General features: G+C 41.6%; 1 protein-coding gene and 1 non-coding gene across 3 annotated transcripts in view; one reads left to right on the forward strand and one right to left on the reverse strand.

Annotated features, from left to right (window-relative positions):
• Positions 1-10110, reverse strand: part of sema3h (sema domain, immunoglobulin domain (Ig), short basic domain, secreted, (semaphorin) 3H) — a 53964-nt gene extending 43854 nt beyond the window's left edge. For both annotated transcript variants that reach the window (XM_041945821.1, XM_041945820.1), the window contains exon 1: positions 9520-10110. In XM_041945821.1, the coding sequence (XP_041801755.1) occupies positions 9520-9619 (100 nt within the window). In that variant the 5' untranslated portion in view covers positions 9620-10110. The remainder of the gene's footprint in view (positions 1-9519) is intronic.
• On the forward strand, positions 4641-4713 carry trnar-ccu. The gene has a single exon. It is a non-coding gene; the product is annotated as a tRNA-Arg (tRNA).
• Positions 10111-21666: the final 11556 nt, after the last annotated feature.

The raw sequence follows: 21666 nt of genomic DNA on the forward strand, positions 1-21666 counted from the left end.
ATTCCTAAATTCCTGTTACTCCTTATCCCGAGAACTATGTGTCTCACAAATTTTATTGCAATCCATTCAAAATACATAATACACCTCTGGCAAAAATGGCCAAAAACCTGACTTTAGAGCTTTGGATTGAGTTAAGTCAGTACCATATCTGTCAATCATACTGCTGAGGCTGAGGCTGAGGTTTACGACTCTGTACTCCGACTTTTTTACAAGAGGAAACAACCAACACTTAGTGGCCTGGGTTGGTGACAGATACTCAAGAAAAGCACTACTGTGTCCTGTCACGGACTAGTGAGTAATTTAACTACATAAGAGTTAAGTCAACACTTTGCTAGATATTCTGTACCTCCCAACCCATCAGAGAGAAAAATCACTGCAGTCTTTAAATTATCTTCTGGCTTCTACTTCTTGGCTCAGCCTAAAAGCATGTTAGACGTATATGGTACGCTCCGTGGACACTTGCTTTGGCAAATGGGCAATAACAATATCTCTACATCTTAGAAATGGGCGGGCAACAGGACAGTAGCTGTCCTGTGAAGGTTATAGATGATGTCTGCAGTGAGTTCAGATGGTAAAATTTATGACGAATCCCTACTTTAAAGGCTGGCCAGACGATAAAAACCACTATCTGTGACTGTACATCGTCTCTATTTTCTGATAAGTCCTGGCTCTATTTAAACAGGAAAAGGAAGTCTGACTTCCAACCTTTTGTGGCACTTGTCTGATCTTTCCATCACTGAAAAACCACGGAGAATCAAATTCTTGTGGCTTCTTCTTGTTTATGCAGCCATGGGAATGTCAGATCGCTAACACCAAGGGTTAAAGATCAAATGTTTCAAGCACATGTGTACATGCAGTCTACTAGCTGCCAATTTCCACTGATCAAATTCACTTTATTCACATTCATTAAAGAAAAAATGATATTTCATTTGTGAGGGACTATCTGTGACGTGTCTACATGCCCTCATATCCTGCATCTCCAGCCTGCACTAATCTACAGCTAATGAGGTAGACCACTGGTTAGAGTTGGTCTTAGCACTGTTGATCCAGTCTACCTCTGGCTTCTAGCTGACCAACAAGTCAAGTGCGTCTTTGTGGATTAAATTTCCTCAGGCAGCTAAAGTGAAAGGAATGCAGTGAGAAATACACGTCTGCACAAAACTGAAAAGGAAAACAACCCCAGACATCCAGTGAGGAGTTACTCGAAATTTTTCCAGGCCAATACAACCTAAATGATTCATTTATTTTGCTTTAACTCAAACGGTTGGCTACTTTTCTTCTTTTTCCGTTTGGAATTTCTCTCACTGCATTTGACTTAAATCCCCTGGCCACTTGTGCACCTGAGCAGTAGGAGTGAAACCTTTTCTTACATCTCTTGAATGTTATGTAGGAAAGAAATGCTGACACACAGTAAGAGCCAGGGAGGAGAGGTGAGAAACTCAGATCATTGACAGCAGAGCAGATTGGAGTAAATGAATACTTAAGGGAAATGGAAGAAATATGAAGCTTGTGGGGTTTTTTTTGCTTAATTGCAGGGTTCAAGCTAAAGATAGCCTCTAATATTAACACCAGAAACCTCTCGAGGGTAAATTTACAGCATGTCCACTGTTGTCAGGCTGTTGTTGCCAAAACAAGGATGTAATTAGACTTTTTTCTCAGTCTCTGTCCAGAGAGAGGAGTAGACCCTCAAGCACTGAAACCCTTCATCAGGGCTTTTTATATCTAAGTTATACCTAAACTTTAGTTGCAGAAGAAAATTTAATCAACTCCTAATATTCTGAGAAGTGACTTTAAATGTTACAGCTACACTTCATATTTTTTCAAATTAGTATGAAAACAACTTAAAAAATAAGGTCTACTTGATTTTTTCAAAAGTGTGGGATGAGCAAACAGCTGCAGTTTGACTTCAAAAGTGACAAGCAATGGCAGCACCACTGTTGGGGACCGCTTCCATTAAAATTAATAATCGAGAAAAGCCTGATTCTGTGCTAGATAACCGTCGCTGTGAAATCCACATCTCAGCAACATCCCAGCCCTAAGCCTGGAAAGCACTGGCCTAGATAGAAACAGATCTGAAAGAATAAATGAATAATGAAATATCTCTTGATTTTTAATATCACTCTGAAGGCTTTTGTGCTTTATTAGTACACAGAGCGAAGAGAAAGGTGAGGCAGGGGAAAGAGGAGGACGGTGTACAACATACTCCAAAACTGCAACCTCAACAGCACCAAAAAAACAGCACAAAAAATGTATAAACAGACAATGGATCAGATAAAACTGGGGCTTAATGTAGACATCCTGGTATAAATACCGGTTATCTGTTGAGAATTTTACCGAAGTAGTAGTAGTTCCATATAAGTGTACCCTGGTACACAATGACCTTGTACTTTATTGAAAACAGCCGGTTCATCTGGGTTTTGTATGAAAACAGGTGTTTATGGCTCCTTAAATTTCCTCACCAGTTGTGTCCCTGGGGATGTCTGCGCAACATTAAGTCACAACAGATAAAAATGAAGGTATTTGAGTATATATTCAAACTGCAGCTGTTATTTGCATTTTCCTAAGAAAACTAAATTGAATTTTATAAACACATGCACATGCACATGAGCAAACAAGCATCTGGACACCGATGAGCTAATCTACTGTGTAGAATAACCATGCAATTTGCATGCTAATAGCATGAAAAAGGACCCATTTACATTTACATTATAATTTGGGCATTTGTCCAAAAAGACACTGAGGGAAACAGCAGTTTAAATGTTCAGATTACAACCATCACAGGCAATCAGCAGTATAGAGGTCAAAGGTCAAGGCCAATGTTTCCAGTCATACCAAGCAAACTCATCTGATTCAATTCAAATATTCTCCAGTGACTGATTAACATTACATTTCTATTGCAAACCAATTCACAATGTGAATGCTGTATGAATAAAACATGGCTCTCTATGTGTGGAAATAGATTCATGCTGACTTAATAAACCATCCAAACCTCCTCTGAGCCACTTATGGAGTTTTACTCTGTGACTGCGACAATGAATCTTTATATTCTCACGTGACTTTTAGTTTAGTTTACAAAGTGGCTGGAGATGGATCTGTGACAGCAGTGTGTGTGTGTGTGTGTCTTTATGAGTGTAGGTATAGGATCTCCCTATAATTATGGTTTTGCATGTTTACATGCTTGTATGTGTGTATTCTGGCATCTGCATGACTGTGTTTATTCAGGTATACCACAGTTGTGTGTGTGTGTTCTATGGTGTGCCCAATGTGATTAGTTCAATCGTTCTGTGTGCTGTGCACCGCTAAACATGTTTCAGCTAATGTCCCATTTGTGCATGTGTGTGGTAAAGAAATGGTATCACTAACTGCCATCTCATCAAGAAAATCACACTGCCGTCTACTGAATGGCTGGGATAATGGACTCATTACACTCGAGCATGTGTGTGTGTATTACTCATTGTGGGACTCGCCTGACTTGTGGGGAGAAAATGCAAGTCCCCATAATGTAAATCATGAAATTTTCTGGTGAAGACTTACACACATCAGGGGTAGGGTTAGGTAAGTGGTGGTTAAGGATATGGTTAGGGTAAGTCTATGTAACATCTCCAAGTCTAATGGAAACACAACTCAGTGTGTGTGTGTGTGTGTATTAGCCGACTCCTGAATATGGGCGACATGAAGATTGAGTGAATAAGTGGAATAACTTCGTCATTAGGAGAGAGATGGGGGCTTAGGAGGTAATCAGGCATGTATTTAAGCATTTAAAGCTGTTTTTTGTTTCAGACACATGAAGCTGCCCGGTCAGTCAGTCTGATTACACTTCAACAATTACAACAAATCCCTCAGACACTGAAAGGACCTCTTTCTCTGTCAGTCTAACCGCTCAGCATGATGCGTATTTTGGACAATTAACTGGCAGGTCTGTCTGGTTCCAATGGCAGTATGTCTCCGCTATACAAGATCACAATAACAAAAAGAGCAGCGGACGGGATCATTTCATGATGTGTCTCCACTATCTTGTTTTCACTGTTTGTGTGGAAATGATTGTGCTTCGCCCTTTTTTAATAACATGAATACATGATTTGACCGATGTCATTTAAATTACAATTACCATTTAAATTTGTTATGGTCAGTTCAACTTCATTGTACTCATGGGGGACTTGCAGAGATTAGACAGATTAATTTCAAAAGAATTGTCAAAATGGACGCAGCACAACCCAAGATATTTTGACTTTTAGTTCCAAGTATGGGTCAAGCTCCAAAAACAGTGGATCCCACACTTCACATGATACAGTTTGATAGCATCTTTCACTAGACCATCCATGCCTGGTAAATGGCTTCGTCTTTCCCTGTCCGATTAATACCTTTGAAATCTCCCCACAGAGCCACAGAAGACATTAAAGATGTTTTCATGACAAACCATATTTATACTGCATTAGAAGTTACAATTTATACATGTTTTGCAGCTATACAGTCTCCTCCTCATCTGTCTGTTTCTTTTTGCCTTTTTGTTGTATCTCTGTTACTGCCACTGTAACCTCGGGGGCCACCGTCCTATTATGTCTTGTCATGCCTCACCTGTTGCTGCGCTGTAGTGGAACTTTCTATGTTCTGACAGAACCAGTCAAATTTGGTCCTCCGAAGCCCCAGTGGCCTAATGGATAAGGCACTGGCCTCCTAAGCCAGGGATTGTGGGTTCGAGTCCCATCTGGGGTGATTGACAGCAGAGTGGCACAGAGGAAGCGTGCTGGGCCCATAACCCAGAGGTCGATGAATCGAAACCATCCTCTGCTATCAGCATTTTACCAGGTGATAGCTGCAAAAACACATGAACAACAATCCAAATCTCTCACAGTCACACACATTGTGAAAATAAATACAACAGAAAAATGGTCATCCATTTGGTGGGAAGACTAAGGTAGGTATCTCTTTCTACTCCTCAGTTTTTCCAACATGCTACACACTGGTCTGGTCCCATTCCCACTCCCTGTCAGGTCAAAAATCAAGCTGTTCCACTTAGTGCTGTATTTGTCAGTACATTAGTTTTGGATTTTGTCTTTGTCTTAGAGGCTGCTACTAATCTGACATTGTCAGCCATCAGAACACATGGCCCCTTTGACTGAAATGGCTAAATCAGCTGGAAAAATGCTGATAGAAAAAGATACCTATTCACCAAAAGGATGACTATTTTTCTGTTGTATTTATTTTCACAGTTCGTACGACTTTGTGCTGTTTGTGTATTAGCAGTGTCGATGAATTTTTTCGTTTGTGAGAGATTGTCTGAGAGTCTGTCATTCATGTGTTTTTGAATTGCTGTGCTGCTCTGCAGCTATCACCTGGTAAAACAGTGATAGCAGAGGATGGTTTCGATCCATTGACCGCTGGGCCAGCATGCTTCCTCGGCGCCACTCTGCTGTCAATCACCCCAGATGGGACTCGAACCCACAATCCCTGGGTTAGGAGGCCAGTGGCTTATCCATTAGGCCACTGGGGCTTCATAGAACCAAATTTGACTGGTTCTGTCAGAACATAGAAAGTTCCACTACAGCGCAGCAACAGGTGAGGCATGACAAGACATAATAGGACGGTGGCCCCTGAGGTTACAGTGGCAGTAACAGAGACACAACAAAAAGGCAAAAAGAAACAGACAGATGAGAAGGAGACTGTAGACACAAGACTTTATTAATCCTCTGCGAGGGAAATTCGGGTGTTACAGGCAGGAGGCATGTTTTACTTTGCCAGCCAGAGTGCTGAGTTTTCTTGTAAACTAACAAAATGATGTTTAAATTTAGTGCTATTCACCAAAAAGTGTGTATCCTTGAGGTCTAACATGCATGTTCCGTCCATTTCTCTCCTCATAAAACACTCACAATGGTGATTTTTAAAATACTTCAGATCCAGCATTATTTACATCCGTGTTAACTAGCTTGCAGTCTCCTTCTTCCCTTCCCTGCTGGTCTATAAGAATAAGATGACATTGAGAATGAAATAACCTTTGACATGTCAAATCTGAAAAAGAAAAAGCATTCAGCATCATTTCTGTTGTGCAGTGCATTGAATGTGAGTGCAGTGCAGTGAATTTAGTTCATACTAAGTGAACTTAAAAATCTGCAAAATTATTAGGTTTTTAGTCCGCAGGCGTGTATAGCACACAGTTTTCTTCTAAAACTATGCATTGAAAATGGTCACACTGTCCAACAGATGGTTTTGCTAATATGAGAACCAAACAGCACTTTTACAAGTTTATGTCAGTTTAACATCCTTGTTTACTAGATTCTCTGCATTTTTCCATTTTGTCTTCTTTATATTCCTTTTTTCCCTATCATTTGATTTATGTTGTATATTACACTGTACATTAACAGGTGATTGAATTACTGGTGTCAAATTGCACATATTCCATATAATTTGGCTAGTGGGTTCTCATACTGTTTTGTTTCCTTCTTCATCTTCAGTAGCTGTTCTCATCTGATTCTCCTGCTTCACTCTATATCATAATTTTGCTGCAGAAACACTCCAGTTAAATCACTGGGATGTGTTGGGTTTCTGCCTCACAGCTCTTTAAAGTAGCCAGTTTTTCCCAAACACGGGCTGAAATACTTCACTAAAATGTCGGGCCGTACTGGTTTTTCAATTAGCTGTTAGCTATGCATTCAACAGATGAAGGAAAATCAAAATGCACCGTGCCTCTGAACTGCCAAACTACCTCAGAGTCAAAGTGTTTAAGTGCAGTTGAAATCCTTTTCTAATTACAGCAATTCAACAGCAAAAAAATCTCCTCCCTCTGTCTGCAAAAAGCCTCAATGATGATGAGAAGGGAAATGACCACAGCATGGAGCTCCCACAGAGAGAGAGAGAGACGAAGAGCGTGCACACACACACACAGGCAATAATAGTGGACATGTAGCCCATCACAATCAATATTATGTTTTAGTTCTCTTTCCAAAGATGAGCATACCAACCACTGCAAAAACAAAACACACACAAACCTCTGTTGTTGAAAGTTGTGAGGTTTCATGTACGCACAACACACAACAAAGACTGAGGTGGGCAGAGATCTTGGAACTGAAACGGCTCTATTTAAGTACATCTCATATTTTCAATGTGACAAAACAACACTACACACACTTGCACCAACACACACACACACACACACACACACTTTCATACACTCCTTACACACACTCAAGCATGTGCAACCACACACACATACCGTACATACTCAAGGACATACAGCCACATAATTCATCTGTGCTCAGACACAGGCACACACAAAAAACACACGCACAGCTACTTCAGCAGCCCTTCACATTTTCACATTCAGATTTCATTAGAGCTAAATTCCCACCTGGGAGACTCCAACAAGGTTTCCCTTCTCCCTCTCTCTGTACTTTCTAGGTCACGATTGGTCGACTTCAGTCTTATCACATCTACTTCACAGACCCTTTGTGTTGCGGCTTATGTAAGGACATGTAATCAGCTGGTTTCTTATTCTACAGTGTCTCTTGTAAACATGATTAAAGGGAGACAAGTTTATCTCACCATAGCTAAAGGCCTGGAAACCTCAAAAAAGCTTTTAATTTTAGGGTGATTCATTGTAAATATGGCTGAGAAGGCAAAAGATCAAATCCCAAATCCTGTGTTAATTAGAAGATGCAGAACTTTGCTTTCTCATTACTTTTGACCGTCACGTTTGTTATACCCAAACAACAAAACACCTAACATGGGTCATGAATTTTATCTCCTTTTCTGTTTGGAGAAGAAGACTGATGGGGTTTATTGCTTCAGAACATCGCAGACAGCTTCAGATACAGTGTCTGTCAAATCTTGCCAGTGAGCCAAACCCCACCCACTGCTGCTAACACAAGGTTAGAACAAACACCAACAACTACTGAGAGCTTGTGCAGCAGAGGACCCGTCAACTCCAATTCACCCATAAAACCGACTAACAGGAGAGACTGTGCTCCTGTTCAACACCGGCATGTTGATTCAACAACATGTGTTTATACAACATGCGGCACAGTGGCAGCTAACAAGTGCATGAAGGAAAACAGGGTAAAATACTCCAGCATACCAATACATAAATCAGTTCCCCACCCTAGTACATGCTAAATACCTAGCTGGAGTTTCATGTTTTACTTCAAAGGAGTTGTGACTTAACTGTCCCCTTTTTCAGGAGGTTATTCAAGCAAACTGGGCACGGATTTCATTGTGGTGGACAGACCGGCCTGGAGCCAAGAAATAATTCATTTGGCGGTGATCTGGATCTGGGATTTCTGCCATCAGACAATTATTTCTTTTGTTATGCCATAACTGAAATGAACAGACAGACACTTGATTTCAAATCCTGAGGGGGTGTTTGTGCTGTCAAGAAGTCAGTTTATGACAGGGAGGATGCCTTTGGGTGAGAAGCTTAATTGCCAAGTTGTTTCAAAGATGTTGGCAAAAGATTTCAGCAGGAAATTAATCTAAAGGCAATAAAATGGCCTCCTATCTGCATTTTGTTAATTCCATTATGCATTGTATCTGCTTGATTTTTTGGGGAAAGAATCTGCTTGTGAAATTGATAACACTGTGATTGATATTTCAGGCAAAGAAGTTTAGCCAGTTTAGCCAAATGTATTTGGAGGACAAAACTGTGAATGAAAAGTGAATGGTATCCAAACTGTCCTTCGTAAACATCTAACAGATTGTAAACTCACGTCACGTGCCTGGTTCAACTTTACTATACTTTCTGTAGTTGTGTTTACACAGTTGTCCAGTGTCATAATATTAACATTTCAGGTGCGTTCACTTTCAGTTTTATGTACAAATAAAGTGATTTAGATAATCTGGCTAAAGTGTTTACAACCTGTCTGACTTGTGTTTCTTGCCCTGTCACACTTTGTTGTAGTGATGTCTTTGGTGAGTACAATGACATCATAACTGAAAGAAATATCTGACAAAAGAATGAAAATGAGACCAAAGTTAGACTCAAACTTGCATTTTCGTTTAAGCTGTTGTATAGCCTTGGCAGCTGTCCGTACTGTAATAAGCTATAACCATTTTAAGTGCTGAATATGCAGTTTAGGAACAAAACTCTGTTTCTGACATTACGCCTGTGTTGGACAGATGAAAATTATGCCACTTCTGAACAGACCTCGCGGTGAGAGGAGAAAGTGAGGTGGCCGGCAAATCTTAACTACTGCAGGAAGATCAATTCAATACAGGTGATTACAGAGATGGAGAAAGTGGGGGAGCGTGGGAAAGAAACACAAAAAGGCAGATGGAGACAGGTAGAGGGACAGAAAGGCAAAGGTGTAATTTGTGCTCCACATATTGCATGACAGTGCGTGGGCATTAGAAGAGGGAAGAAAGAAAAGTGAAAGTGAGAAGCTGCGTGTGGTTCCCGTCACCTGCGTGTGTGTGTGTGTGTGTGTGTGGACAATGAGAGAGTGACAGATGTATTAGGCAGTAAGAGCGAAGAAAGGCTTGAAATGGCAAAAACAAAGGAAGACAGCAAAGAAAGGAAATGTTGCCTCTTACCAGAGTGTGTAAACTGCAGTCTTGGCTGAGATGCTCTCCATGCCCCCGTTAAGGTGGCCCCAAGGTGGGCCAGCAGGACCGCTGTCAATGGCCAATACATCCTCCTCCTCCAGTCCAATCTGCTGAATTCAGGCGACTAACAAGTGCCAACACAGTCTCAGTCAAAATCACAGTGTTGCACTCAGGTGAAGAGCTGAATCCCAACACGCACAGAGATGCACACTTTTGGCATTGCACCGATAAAAACACAATATGAATCCAATCTGAGTTCAAGTCCGAGTCACATAGATGCTGAATCCAAACACTCGTACAGTCCAAGTGAGTCAGGTTTGAGTTGGTCCAGATCCTGAAAATAATTCAGCGCTCCTTTTAAGAGAGTAACAGCAGCACTCACACACACTTCACCGTCTGTGTTTGTGTGTTTATATTTTTTGAGTGTGTGTGTGTGTGTGTGTGTGTGTGTGTGTGTGTGTGTGTGTGTGTGTGTGTGTGGGCTTCAGAGATGGTGGGGAGAATGTAATCCAAGTAAAACTAAGTCGTCTCTCCGCTGCCTCCTCGCAGCTTGACAGCTCTCTTCTGTTCTGTCTCTCGTCCCCGCTCCTCTCTGCATGTGACTGCTCTCTCTCTCTCTCTCTCTGTCTCTCTCTCTGAGAGGCGGAGGGAGCAAGATCCCAGATCATTGTGACCACCCTGCACACACATAAATGCAGGCACGCACGCCTACTCACTGCTCCGGGAAAACCTAGTTAAAGTGGAAAAGAGAGAGACAAATCAGCTTTCATCTTTATTCCCATTTTTCTCACTCTCATGTTCTCAGTCTCTTACTTCCCCTCTTTCCCTCTGTTGCACTTTTCACCCCTACTTTGTCTTTCTTTGTGACATATAACACTTATGAAATCCAGTGATTACTCTGAGCTTTACGAAACGCACACAAACAATGAAATAATAAGACAAACTAAAATTTAGAAAAATACATGTACATGAATACCTACATACATATATGCACACATATTCATATTATCTAGTGAAAATGAAATGATTAAAAGGCCTTGGGAAGAAGATTAAACTAAGATATTGTTTTTGGAAGTTTGTTTATGAGGCAGATCAGAGTTGAGGTGCCAAACAGCAACTGTTCAGCAGCCTATATTGTTAAACCTTGCCCTGGGAAATGACCCCAGACTGTGTCCAGGTTGATAAAGGGTTGACTCTTTATAACCCTTATACTCGTTGAAATATAATCTGGGGCCAACCCATGAAGTTCATTAGAAGTAATGAGGAAGATTTTAAAATCAATTCAAAAACTAACCTTCTTCTTCTCTTTCTCAGTACCAAAGTCTCCGCCTTTCCTCTTTCTCATTATTTTCTCCATTTCCATTCTCATTTCAACCCAAATGCAGTCATTAAAGCCTGTGCCTTCTTTCTTGCTCTGTTATTTTCATTAGACAGCGGCTCACTGGGGTAAAGCAGCGCAGGCTGAATTTTTCACCAGCTCAAGTTCAATCACAGGCTAGCAAGGACAATTTATTCATTCTCTGGGATAAATAATGAATTTAGGTTGCGTGCAAATGAACAAGTATGTGCTCCCTCCAAGGACTTCTGATTCGTAAATGTTTTATTTTCCACTTATTTGCTTTTGTATAATTAGTAAAGATTTTTTTTAATATGACCCTACAGTTAAATTGTATGATTAGTTGTCCTGTGACCTGGTGTGTAAACAACCTCATACAGCTTTTAATTGGTCATACCCGCTTGTTAATCAAGCTATCTGGTTATTTAACAGAAGAAGTCGCCTCGTGGTTGTACAGACAGACTAACCCTCCTCCAGTGATGCCACTGTGCTTTACTGGAGTGACCTTGAGCAAGATGCTACTGAGGCTTCATGTTTTATGAATTAGTATCAAATGCCTTTGTTGTTATTATTACCATAATCCCCTAAAAATGAAATGTTTTTGCTCAATTTCATGAATAACGCCTCCATTGTTATTATTATCATTATTATTAGTACTAGTATTCGTCTTTACTTCTTACCTCTCATTGCTGTGGTGTTTCAACTGTGGCCTTAATCCCAGGATCACCTGTCAATCAAACAGCGTAGACTGTACTGTGACTTGTTAACTTTAATTTTCTGTGGATGAAGCTCCTGAAGACTGTATCTTTAAAACTGCAAATATGAAAGTTTTTATACATGTGAACAAGATGAATTGTGAGTTGTGTTTTATCGGGCAGTGATAAGACACTTACAAAATGGAGGATGTGCTGCTGTTTCCAACCAGGGATCCAGAAAATACAGTATGGGGGAAATAGAGGGAAATATAAAGTCAAAAGTAAATTTTTTTTAGGAATGTTCATGTTTGCTTTCCTGTTGAGATTCTGCCAATTAGCGGAAACTGACAGTGAAGTGCAAAGGTTAAAAGATTCATATTTTTGCCATTTTGCAATAATACTTCTGCAATAGCACAGCAGGAAATGGTGGACGCTGCAGTCATTTGAACATGTGAGACAATGAGTCACCATTTGCTGCCGCTTGTTGCATGTTTTATCATCTGATGGTTTCTATTGAGCCATGTCCTACACTACAGAGTCAAAGATGTTGGGTCTATGGCCAACAGCACAAAGGGCACTCATGTCTCTGAAGTTGCCATATGCATCACATCTCTGAGGAGAAAAGAGGGAAAAGACAGCGTTATCACTATATAAAGTCCAAATGTCACTTTCACCTTTGTCACTTTAAGCTCTCACCATAAAACTGACTTACTAGGACCTCCTAGATTCTCGTGTCATCAACACAGGACAATTAGAAGCTCTTCACCAATCTCACCTGATCAGTCATCTTGTTAATTACAGCTAATGATCTCCCAGCCAGCTTGGACAAAAGGCCTCTGATTTCTCTTTGACAAGTGACGTCCATTGGTCATTTAGCGTGTGAGCTCTGGTTGCTGTGATCATTACCAGTCTTAGATCTTACCGCTGTCATTCTCTACAAACCACACACACACACACACACACACACCAATTAACTCATGCACATTCCCTGTGTTTCATGGGTCGAGTGAGGATGCATCAGTTAATGAGCACTGGTTTTCATCTTGTTGTTCTGCTTGTTTCGTGAAGTTTACGCCTCCTTTTTAGGCTCATATGTACCCTGATGTGACTAATTCTAAGTGCATGAGATAGTAATAATGGTCAAGCTGATGTATGTAATACAGAGACAGAAAGACATCAGTTCAGCTGTTTCTCAAAAGATAAATAAGCTTTTTTTCCGACTGGGGGTCAAAATTGAAGTCTGTGTCTGGGGGAAGTGGAGGAAGAGAGACAGACAGACAGAGACAGGAAGAGACAGAGAACAAGCTCTTTCATTAATCATCCAGCTTTTCTTGAGTTTTACATAACAACTATCCATAACAGTGGGCTTCAAGCTGCCCCCCTCCTGACCTGGGTCACTTGAAATTTCCCATTAAGGGCTTTAAAATACACTAAATCGGCCCTGTTTTCCCTTTACAGACAGCAATAAAGAAAAAGTTGAATTTGTATTATTGGTTCTATACAATTTTAAGCATGTTCAATAAAGAGCAAATTGGCACAGCACAAATTTCTCGAAACCAAAACATTAAATAGTCATAATCAGGGCAGGTGGTGGTCCGTCTGTACTGTGGCTATGGTAATGGTTAGCTAGTGCAGGGTTGTTTAAGATATTTTTACTTCTTTCATTTTTAAGTGCACACAGACAGCTTTAAGTTAGCAAAAAAAAATCGCCTAAATTCAACATAGGAATGTGGGAAAGAGTTACTCTTACCATGATATGGCTATGGTCCGAGGCTATTTGTGCTTCTAAGTGAATAAACTGTCTGGGAATAGCAGTTCCTTCCCACAGGTAAAGATAGGACTTTGCTGCCATCTTACGTTTCTTCCCGCTCTTTACCTGATTGAGATCTCGCGTTTCGAAAACTGATTTCCCGCGAGATTCCGTGAGAAAGAAACTTATATCGAGATTTGGCGAGCAGTGTGAATGTGTTAATTTTGCTTAAATCATATTCCTTTCTCCATGCCCAAAGTGAACAAAAAAAAAATTCTAAACAACAGTCCTCAAAAAAACAAACTGTTGCTGTGTCAAAGAAGAAGACAGGCAAACGCGATAAATGCTGACTGGCTAAGCAGTGCTGAATTCAACACAGCTCGGGAGTAATGACAGCAGTGCATCACTAGATGTCAGTGTGAGATCATATGAATTCAACATACTGTGGGAAATACTCGAAATGTGGTTCAGAATATGTTTTAAAAATATATAAGCCTAAGAAAAATAACGACAGTTGAATGTGAAAGCTTTTCTTGGCCTTGCAGGGATCCCCTTTTTTTTTAGAAACTGGAGGAAAAAAATAGCGACCAGCAGCAGTCCAGCCTGGAGTTGCACTCTCAACATCACAGGACCTGCTGGCATGGAACTTTATGCCAGTTTCTCTTGAATTAATCATAGGTCCTAATTTAATCTTCTCATGACCCCATTTTTGCCCCCCCTATCTGCTGTGTGCCACACAGACCAAAAACTAATACTTTAAAAGAGATTGTGACCCTATACATGGGTGGGAGGGAAGACATTTAGTGGTTGGATTAATTTTTTGCATAATATTATCATAATGTAATATTACAAATTATAATAACATAAGGTATATCATTTTTGCCAAATTTTACACATCAAATATTCAAGAACTCTCCAGAAAAGAAATGATCTGTAATGATAAATCACCTTAATCCACCCACTCCAAACTTGTGAGTTATTGGGTTTCAGTTGTGAGTTTGCTGCAAGTTAATCTAACTTTATGATATATTTCTAGCTTCCTGTGGTAATTATTACAAGAATGGCGTTGAAAAGTATACATATTGTACACTGTAGTAGCATTCCCGTAAATAAATACCTTTTTTTGCCTTTGCTGTGACTTTTCAGTCATGAATACTGGCGAAACATATTTAGTCCCAGAGGGTAGTTAGGGTTTAAATTTGCTGACAGATGTGATGGAGTTTATGAGAGGGTGGAGTAAGTATTTTGGAGAGTGTGGGTCTGACCGTCCTGCACGCTCCCGTCATGTGTTGGAACCTTTTGTGTGGGGGCGCGGCTGACGGGAGCGCGCGTAGGGCTAAACCGTATTCAGTAGTGAATCTACAGTAAAATAAGAGCATTAGCATCTGAAGTTAAATAAAAGGTGAATTTTGCAGTCAGCTGTTGGAGACACAAGCCAGTAGTTTGTGGCTTTTTTCACGTGAAATCTGTCGTGGAGACTACAAACTCTTGCCCCGCCAGAGAAACAGAGACACATAGGTCAGTGGGCGTTGTGTTTCCGTGTGGACATTCTAAAAATAAAACTTTGGGAAACAACAGAATAGGTGGGTGTATGGATGACTCACAATCACGGGGCAATCCTTTGCTTTACTCTAAAGTCAGAACAAAAAACAACAACCCCCAGACAGGGACAGCGGCCAGCCCAGCTCGTCCAAAGTCATCACCAAAGATCGTCTATTGGAAAGATGAATGGCATTCGAATACTGCGATGCATCACTCCCACTGTTCTCTGGCGTAATGCAGCAGCTTTGGACTTGTAGACGTTTCCCCAGCAATTACTTATCAAAAGTGTTTCAGTGTAATGTTAAAACTGTCTATAAAGTCTCACCACGAATTAAGGAACTACAAGCTACATTCGTCCTGTGACTTGTGGGTTATTAAACGGGATCAGCCATGTGTTTGCTATTACTGTGTGTGGATAAAGATATGATCAATACTTCCAGATTGAAGTGTTAGCAGGGACTCTCTCTGAAATCAGCTGGACATCAGCTGGTCTCATAAAGTCATGTCCAGTGAGGTCTGAACCCTCATGAACTGAGATCTCTTCATGGAATGGCATTTGGGGGAAACTGAAGACCACAAACATACCATTATGTTGTACATGCTCAAATAAGATATTAAACTATTGTCGCACTAGTAGGAGCCTTTGGAGTTGGACAGATTTGTCAGCCGTCATGACACATTCTGCCTTTTTTTGCAGACTTCAAAGGACCCAGCCCTGATAGGGACAAGGGCAGCTATGAAAGGACTGAAGCACAGAAACCCAAAGGGAGAGACTAAAACTTGATGTTATCACAACATAGAATTGGTTGTTGTTGAATGCTGACAAAATTATTGCTACTCTATGATTATTGATTACATAGATTACACATGATTACAAGCTAGCACACGTTAATCTCCCTTAATATGCATAGAAGCTCCTAAAATAACCTTTTGGATTTTAGAACAAAAGCCTCTATGAGAAAATTCATTGCATCGCCGAGGCTAGTGCAACAGTTAGCTTGAAAATGTCCAGGGTTCTGGTTCTCTACGCTCTGGTACACTGGAAAAGAGGAAGAGTGAGGGCTCTTTGCTCTTTTCCTCCCACGCCTGCTGTCTGTTTTACTGTAGATGATAGGGTCTTGTGTAAGCCGCCTCCTCCTCTCCTTTCGCACCCTCCCATTGGACAGCTCGCTCCGTCTCTTTCTCATCCCATTGGACAAGTCGGGTGTACGATGAGCTCATATTGGTTAAATATAGTTGGGCTCGCGAGGGGCTAAAAATAGGCCGGTATATAAAGTCGGCGGTTCAGCTAGTGTGCGCTGTACTCCTCCTCGGCCGGCAGCCGGAGGAGCGCGGAGGGAGAGGAGGAGATGTAAGGAGAAAGAAACAGAGGACGGGCTCGTCACCCGCAGCAGCCTCCATGCTGCTCATTCCTCTACAAGTGTTGCACCAGACGCAGCGTTGTGTCTTACATGGTGCCCGGCCACCAGTTTTGGGTGGAGCAGGCAGTGACGAACTTCCTTCCTTCCCTTTTAACTGCGGTTTCGTTCTGAGCGCGTCTCTAGAGAGGCCCAGACATTTCCCCTAACAGCGCATTAAAGTTGCTGTGGGCATATCAGCAGATGTTTTGAATAAGTCATGAATAAGAATAGCATTATGACTGTGAACTTCGTCGTAATATCCTTGTAAAAGCTGTCTCACATAACTGAACTACTGAGCTTCCAACAAGTTGCCTCCTATGTCAAAGCCTCCTATTATAAGTGTTTGCGTGGCCAACATGGCCGCGCAGTGTGTGCAGTTAAGCAGAAGGAGATGTAACCAGTAGCATTGGCTTATAATGTTATTGATACCATTTGGGTGTAGCCTTGTTAGAGCAGAATGCTGCTATTCAAATGGCTGATGAAACCACTTAAGTGCCGCCACCACTGCTAAAAAGCAGCCTCTGCACACCAGGCAGGCTTGAGATCAGTGCGGCCTTAATATTTGGATGCAGGCGGGGGGCAGATGGTATGGACCATGTTGTCACTTTGCATGCAAGATCTGTAATAATGTACAGTATAATGCAGCTTAGTGGCCCGCAGCGACTGGCAGTGTTCTGTCCGATGCTCTTGTGTTTCGCAGTCATGGTGAAAAGTGCTCTCTTCTCATTTCGCAGGGAGTCACTTCCAGTCAGAGAAGCACACGCTGACTCCTTGTTTCCTCTCACATCCACCCACTGCGCCTCTTGTAATCCATCATTTTGGAGGCCACCTCCCACTATCCATCCTTCCATTTTCCATACCTGTTTATCCCCCCTCCTCCTCCTGTTACCATACCACACAGGTCTCATACAGTATATAAGCTACCACAGGTCACTCTGGGCACCTCTCTGATGTATTAAGGAGGAAACTAGAGTTTGACCTGTGATCTGAACGGTATGCAATGAAAAGAACAGCAGCAGGAAAGCCAGGAACATCGTACATGTAGGTTGTAAGTGGTCCAAACACCACAGTTTTATCTTTTACAGACTACAGCTCAGTGTTAACACTATGCATATAACAGTCAGTTCTAAATGACTCCTTACAGCTCCTTTGTATATGATGTACATATAGTTTTATTTTTTATTCTGTATCCCTTTTTATTGGCTTTTTAAAATCTTTCTATGTCTCTCTTTCATTCTTTGCTGTATGTAACGTTATCTTATCTTATCTTAGCTGTTTTGGTTGTATTTATTTCAGACATCGATCATATCTGATTGTCATAATTTTGGATTCATTTGCTTGCAGTGAGAAGACATGTTTTTGTGTCCATATGCTTTCCCCTCTTCGAAACACCTGTCTGTCTTTGCCTTCAGGTTTGGTGTTATTACTTACTAGTTACTTCTATGAATACCAATAACATTGTGTGTTTTACTTATTTGCTATGACTGTGTCCTCTTGTCCTCCGTGCTAACAGCGGCACCAAAATGAGGACTGTTGCCTCTAAATCTCTGTTGCTCCGGCAGCGTTAGCAAATTATGTCAGTGGCTCAAATCAGTCAGACACGGGGATTTTTGCCACCATCACTTGTCAAAATGTGACTCCATGTTACTTGTAAGACTTAAGAAGTGTGTTTCTAAATGTAAATGTAAATGAAAAGTAAATGCATGTTCCTTGTGAGCACCATCCTCCTCGTACATTTATCCATTTTATTCCTGGATTTCCACTCCTCCGCGCTGTCTTACACAACTGCTGTCTTTTATTACTGGCTACAGAGCAGCTCCACGCTGTCCTTGCACACTCACAGCTGCTCAGTATACTCCACAACATCCAGCATCATCCCACACAGGCTGAAACTGCCTCACCTCAGCATCCCACACACTCAGTTCTGCCTGCAGCACAGGCCTCAGAGTGAGGCTGCTGGCTCATCCCCGAGAGCTGCGGTGTTGCTTTCTGCTCTTCAGCCAGAAATTTTCCCTAATGGCCAGTGTTGTGCTTGGGTTTTAATACAAGATCACCGGTGGTAATCAAAGTGACGTGAACGAGAAGTGATTTCTCATTGTTCAAAATGATAATGTGCAGCTTTTCATGTGGGAGATTCAAACTAAAACACACGATTGTTAGAGAACTTCCGAACGAAAAAAGAAAAAAGGCTGGCAGCTCCACACTGAGTCATGCTGTGGGGCTTTGACTCATGTTCAAAACCAGCTCTTACGCTCTTTGCTGGCGTTTTGGATGACATTCAGGCGTATCATCGTGTATGCTGGCCCTGGTTTAGGATCAGATGAGGCTCTGAGTGGGATTCTCATCCAATCAAAGGGGGCTGCTGTGGGATTTTACTGTTGCAATGATCTCTGGCTCTGCACCAGAGATTTAAACCCATAACTATATGCATCACTAGTTAACAAACATCTGTACTTGTTACATAGTTCCAACAGGATGTGTATGAAACTCTGAAATACTGAGGATGAAGTGGGTTGAAAATTTGGGATTGGGGTGTGGAAAAACTAATTAAAATTTGTCAGATTATGTGCTGTGTGTCATGTTCACCCTGGACACACAAATAAAGTGAGTTCGTGAAACCACTTACCGCATCGCTCCATTCATACTTCATGTGTATTGATTGAACTTAAGAGCTCTTCCCCATCGCCCCCTGAGACCACAATGAATAGGAGCTGGGTGTTATAGAAAGTAATTTATTACACAAACCAAAGCTAGTTTACAAATACAGTTTCCAGTCCTGTGCATGTGTATAGTCTAGTATGAACAAACCCACATTTCATATTTACAGACTTTGCATACAGCTTGGTTTTCCTGTTCCTTTGTTTACATCACTGTTTCAGCATCCAAAAATCAGGATTAAAACAAAAAAACAATAAAAAGTAAAAATAAAAATGATTTGTACATAATAAGGAGACTTACAATTGTTTTTCCTTTTGTCTTTTTAGATAAGTTTGTGTTCAGAACAAACAAACAGAAAAAGAGCCAGCACGTGAGGTCCTAGCGATGCTCTAGACAGGCAGCCGAGAGGCCAGCCTTTCTCCTGACTGCCTAACAACAGCATTTGGCAGGGATGATTGACGGGTCGTCGCCACCAATTGTAAATCATCAGAAAAAATTCAGGTACAGCACATTAAGAAGAATAAAACAAAGCAACAACACAAAAGCAGTCCCCTAGTCTTCCACCTCCTATTTTAAATACTGATAGACAACATATTTGACTGTTTTGACATATTTGATTTTTTTTTAAAGCAGGAAATAAAGTATAAAAACAACAAAAGACTAGGTTTCTGGAACAGGCTCCTCCCTATAGGCCAGGAAGAAGAACAGGAGGGTACAACACTGTCAAGAGAGCCCGAATCTGGCAGTGAAACACACAGAAGAGTCAGGGAAGGCTGGTGGCTAAAATAGCCCAAATATGACTGGCAACCCTTAGCATTTTTAGAAAGGCCTTAAAAAATACCCACAAAATGAAACACTTCCAATAAAGAGCACATGGTTAACTCTTGGTGAGTTAGTGATGCATTACCAGCACGATGTACCCCAAAATCTTCCTGTTGGCCCAACCTGACAATTCTGGCATTTCCATGCACAGTATTCTGGATAAAAAGGTCATGTTTGTCTTTTTAAGTTAAACTGTTAAAGCAGATGGAAAGTATGAACAGTTCACCAGTAAAGGCAGACATGTACAGTATATGGTGGATAGCATGGGTATATCCCAGGCACCTTTTTTCCCCCTCAAACATGAAGTAGTTCTGGTTATTGTACATTTGACCTTTATACTTGTCTACACACACGAGCACAAAAAAAAGGGAAACAAAAGTCATTCAACCCAAATATGGAGATGAATGGTGTGCACGTAAACACGTTACTCTCCTCTCCTTGTTCTTTGTCCTGGTCTAAAACCAGGGGAAGATGAGCACCAGCAGTCAGCTATGCGGAACAGGAAGGGATGGGAGCCGAGCCACAGCAGAGTTTGCTCAGGTTGTAGTAGGCGGGGTAGGAAGCTACCTGTATCATGCAATTCACCTGCCACTAACACTGATTCTGTCCAAAGGTTTTCCAAAGAAGAACCAACAGGTGACAGCTGATATCATCTGCTCAAGTAGACAAACTGTCCTCGGTTAAGGTTCACCAGCATGTGAGTCAGTTTTAATGTCCAGCCCTGAGACTGAGGCCATCACACTGCAGCTCCACTGGAAGTAAACTTTACGCTGCCCTCTACAACACTGCTACAGCAAGATACCAAATACTTTAAGCAGCAACAGGTGGCGATGAGAGCCTCACCGAATCACAGATCACATATGACGCGCTTTTACTTTAAAACCAACGCCGAGGGCAAGTGTTCTGCCAATTCAAACTGTGCACAGGCTGCAGTTTCATCTGCAAATAATAGAGCGTTTGCGATTAGGTGGCTGTAACAGATCATCTCAAGAAGAGTAGGGCTCAGTCCGTCTGTCACTGTGAGTCTGTAAGCACAGGATTAGCCACAGTGAGGGACTAAATGGCACTGAGCGGGACACGTGAGCACGCAGCACCACGGCTCTCTGAGAACACGACGCGTACGACCCTGAGCGCCAGACAGCACGTGACCACTTGATTAACACCATCAACACAACTCCCTCAGGACAAACCTCTCCAAATGCCTTTTTACAGTATCTTTTTTTTTATTCTTGAATTGAACTACAAGCTAATCTACCTCAAACCTGCTTAAAGCATCATTTAGAGCAGCATTGATTAAAGGTTTACTGGTGATCTGCCTACTTTTGGGGCTGTTCAAATAACCTGCACAGGTAATTACAGCGCTAACAAGTAAGCTGAATGTGCAAAACTTTGAAAACTGCAAGTTTTGCCCTTGTTTTTTGCCTCATCATGGTCACACCCACACACACAGCGCTTCGTTCATCGTCCGTCCCATCCCTTCACCTGTCCAACTCCACACCCTCGCCCTAATTCCAGGTGTGAACACCTGGGGATAAATGGTCCACTGGTGCCTTTTACAGTGGGACTCATTTACCGCGCTGTCTGTTTGTCTCAGTCCACCTGTCAAGTCATCCAGGCAGCAAACTAAACAATTTTTGTTGTCCACACTGAACAGTCACTGGAACAGCCCATACTTCACCAGCATATGTATCATTTTTAGCAGTTAGCTTGATATTTTTGAAAGGCCCAGGACTCCTAATGATCTTTATCAGTGTAAGTGGCTTGTCGAATATGGCTGATGAAATTTCCCACCTTGATGGTAAACCCACAGGTGAAGAGCCCAATGGTTTGCAGCGGTAGTCATTCCCTGTGCTCCCTCCTCCCCCATCCCTCCATTCCACCCACCCGCCCACCCACCCAATCCTCTCCATCAAAGCTTCCCAAATCCAAGTC

This window comes from Chelmon rostratus, chromosome 10, assembly GCF_017976325.1.
Source record: "Chelmon rostratus isolate fCheRos1 chromosome 10, fCheRos1.pri, whole genome shotgun sequence".
NCBI classification, from domain to species: domain Eukaryota; kingdom Metazoa; phylum Chordata; class Actinopteri; order Chaetodontiformes; family Chaetodontidae; genus Chelmon; species Chelmon rostratus.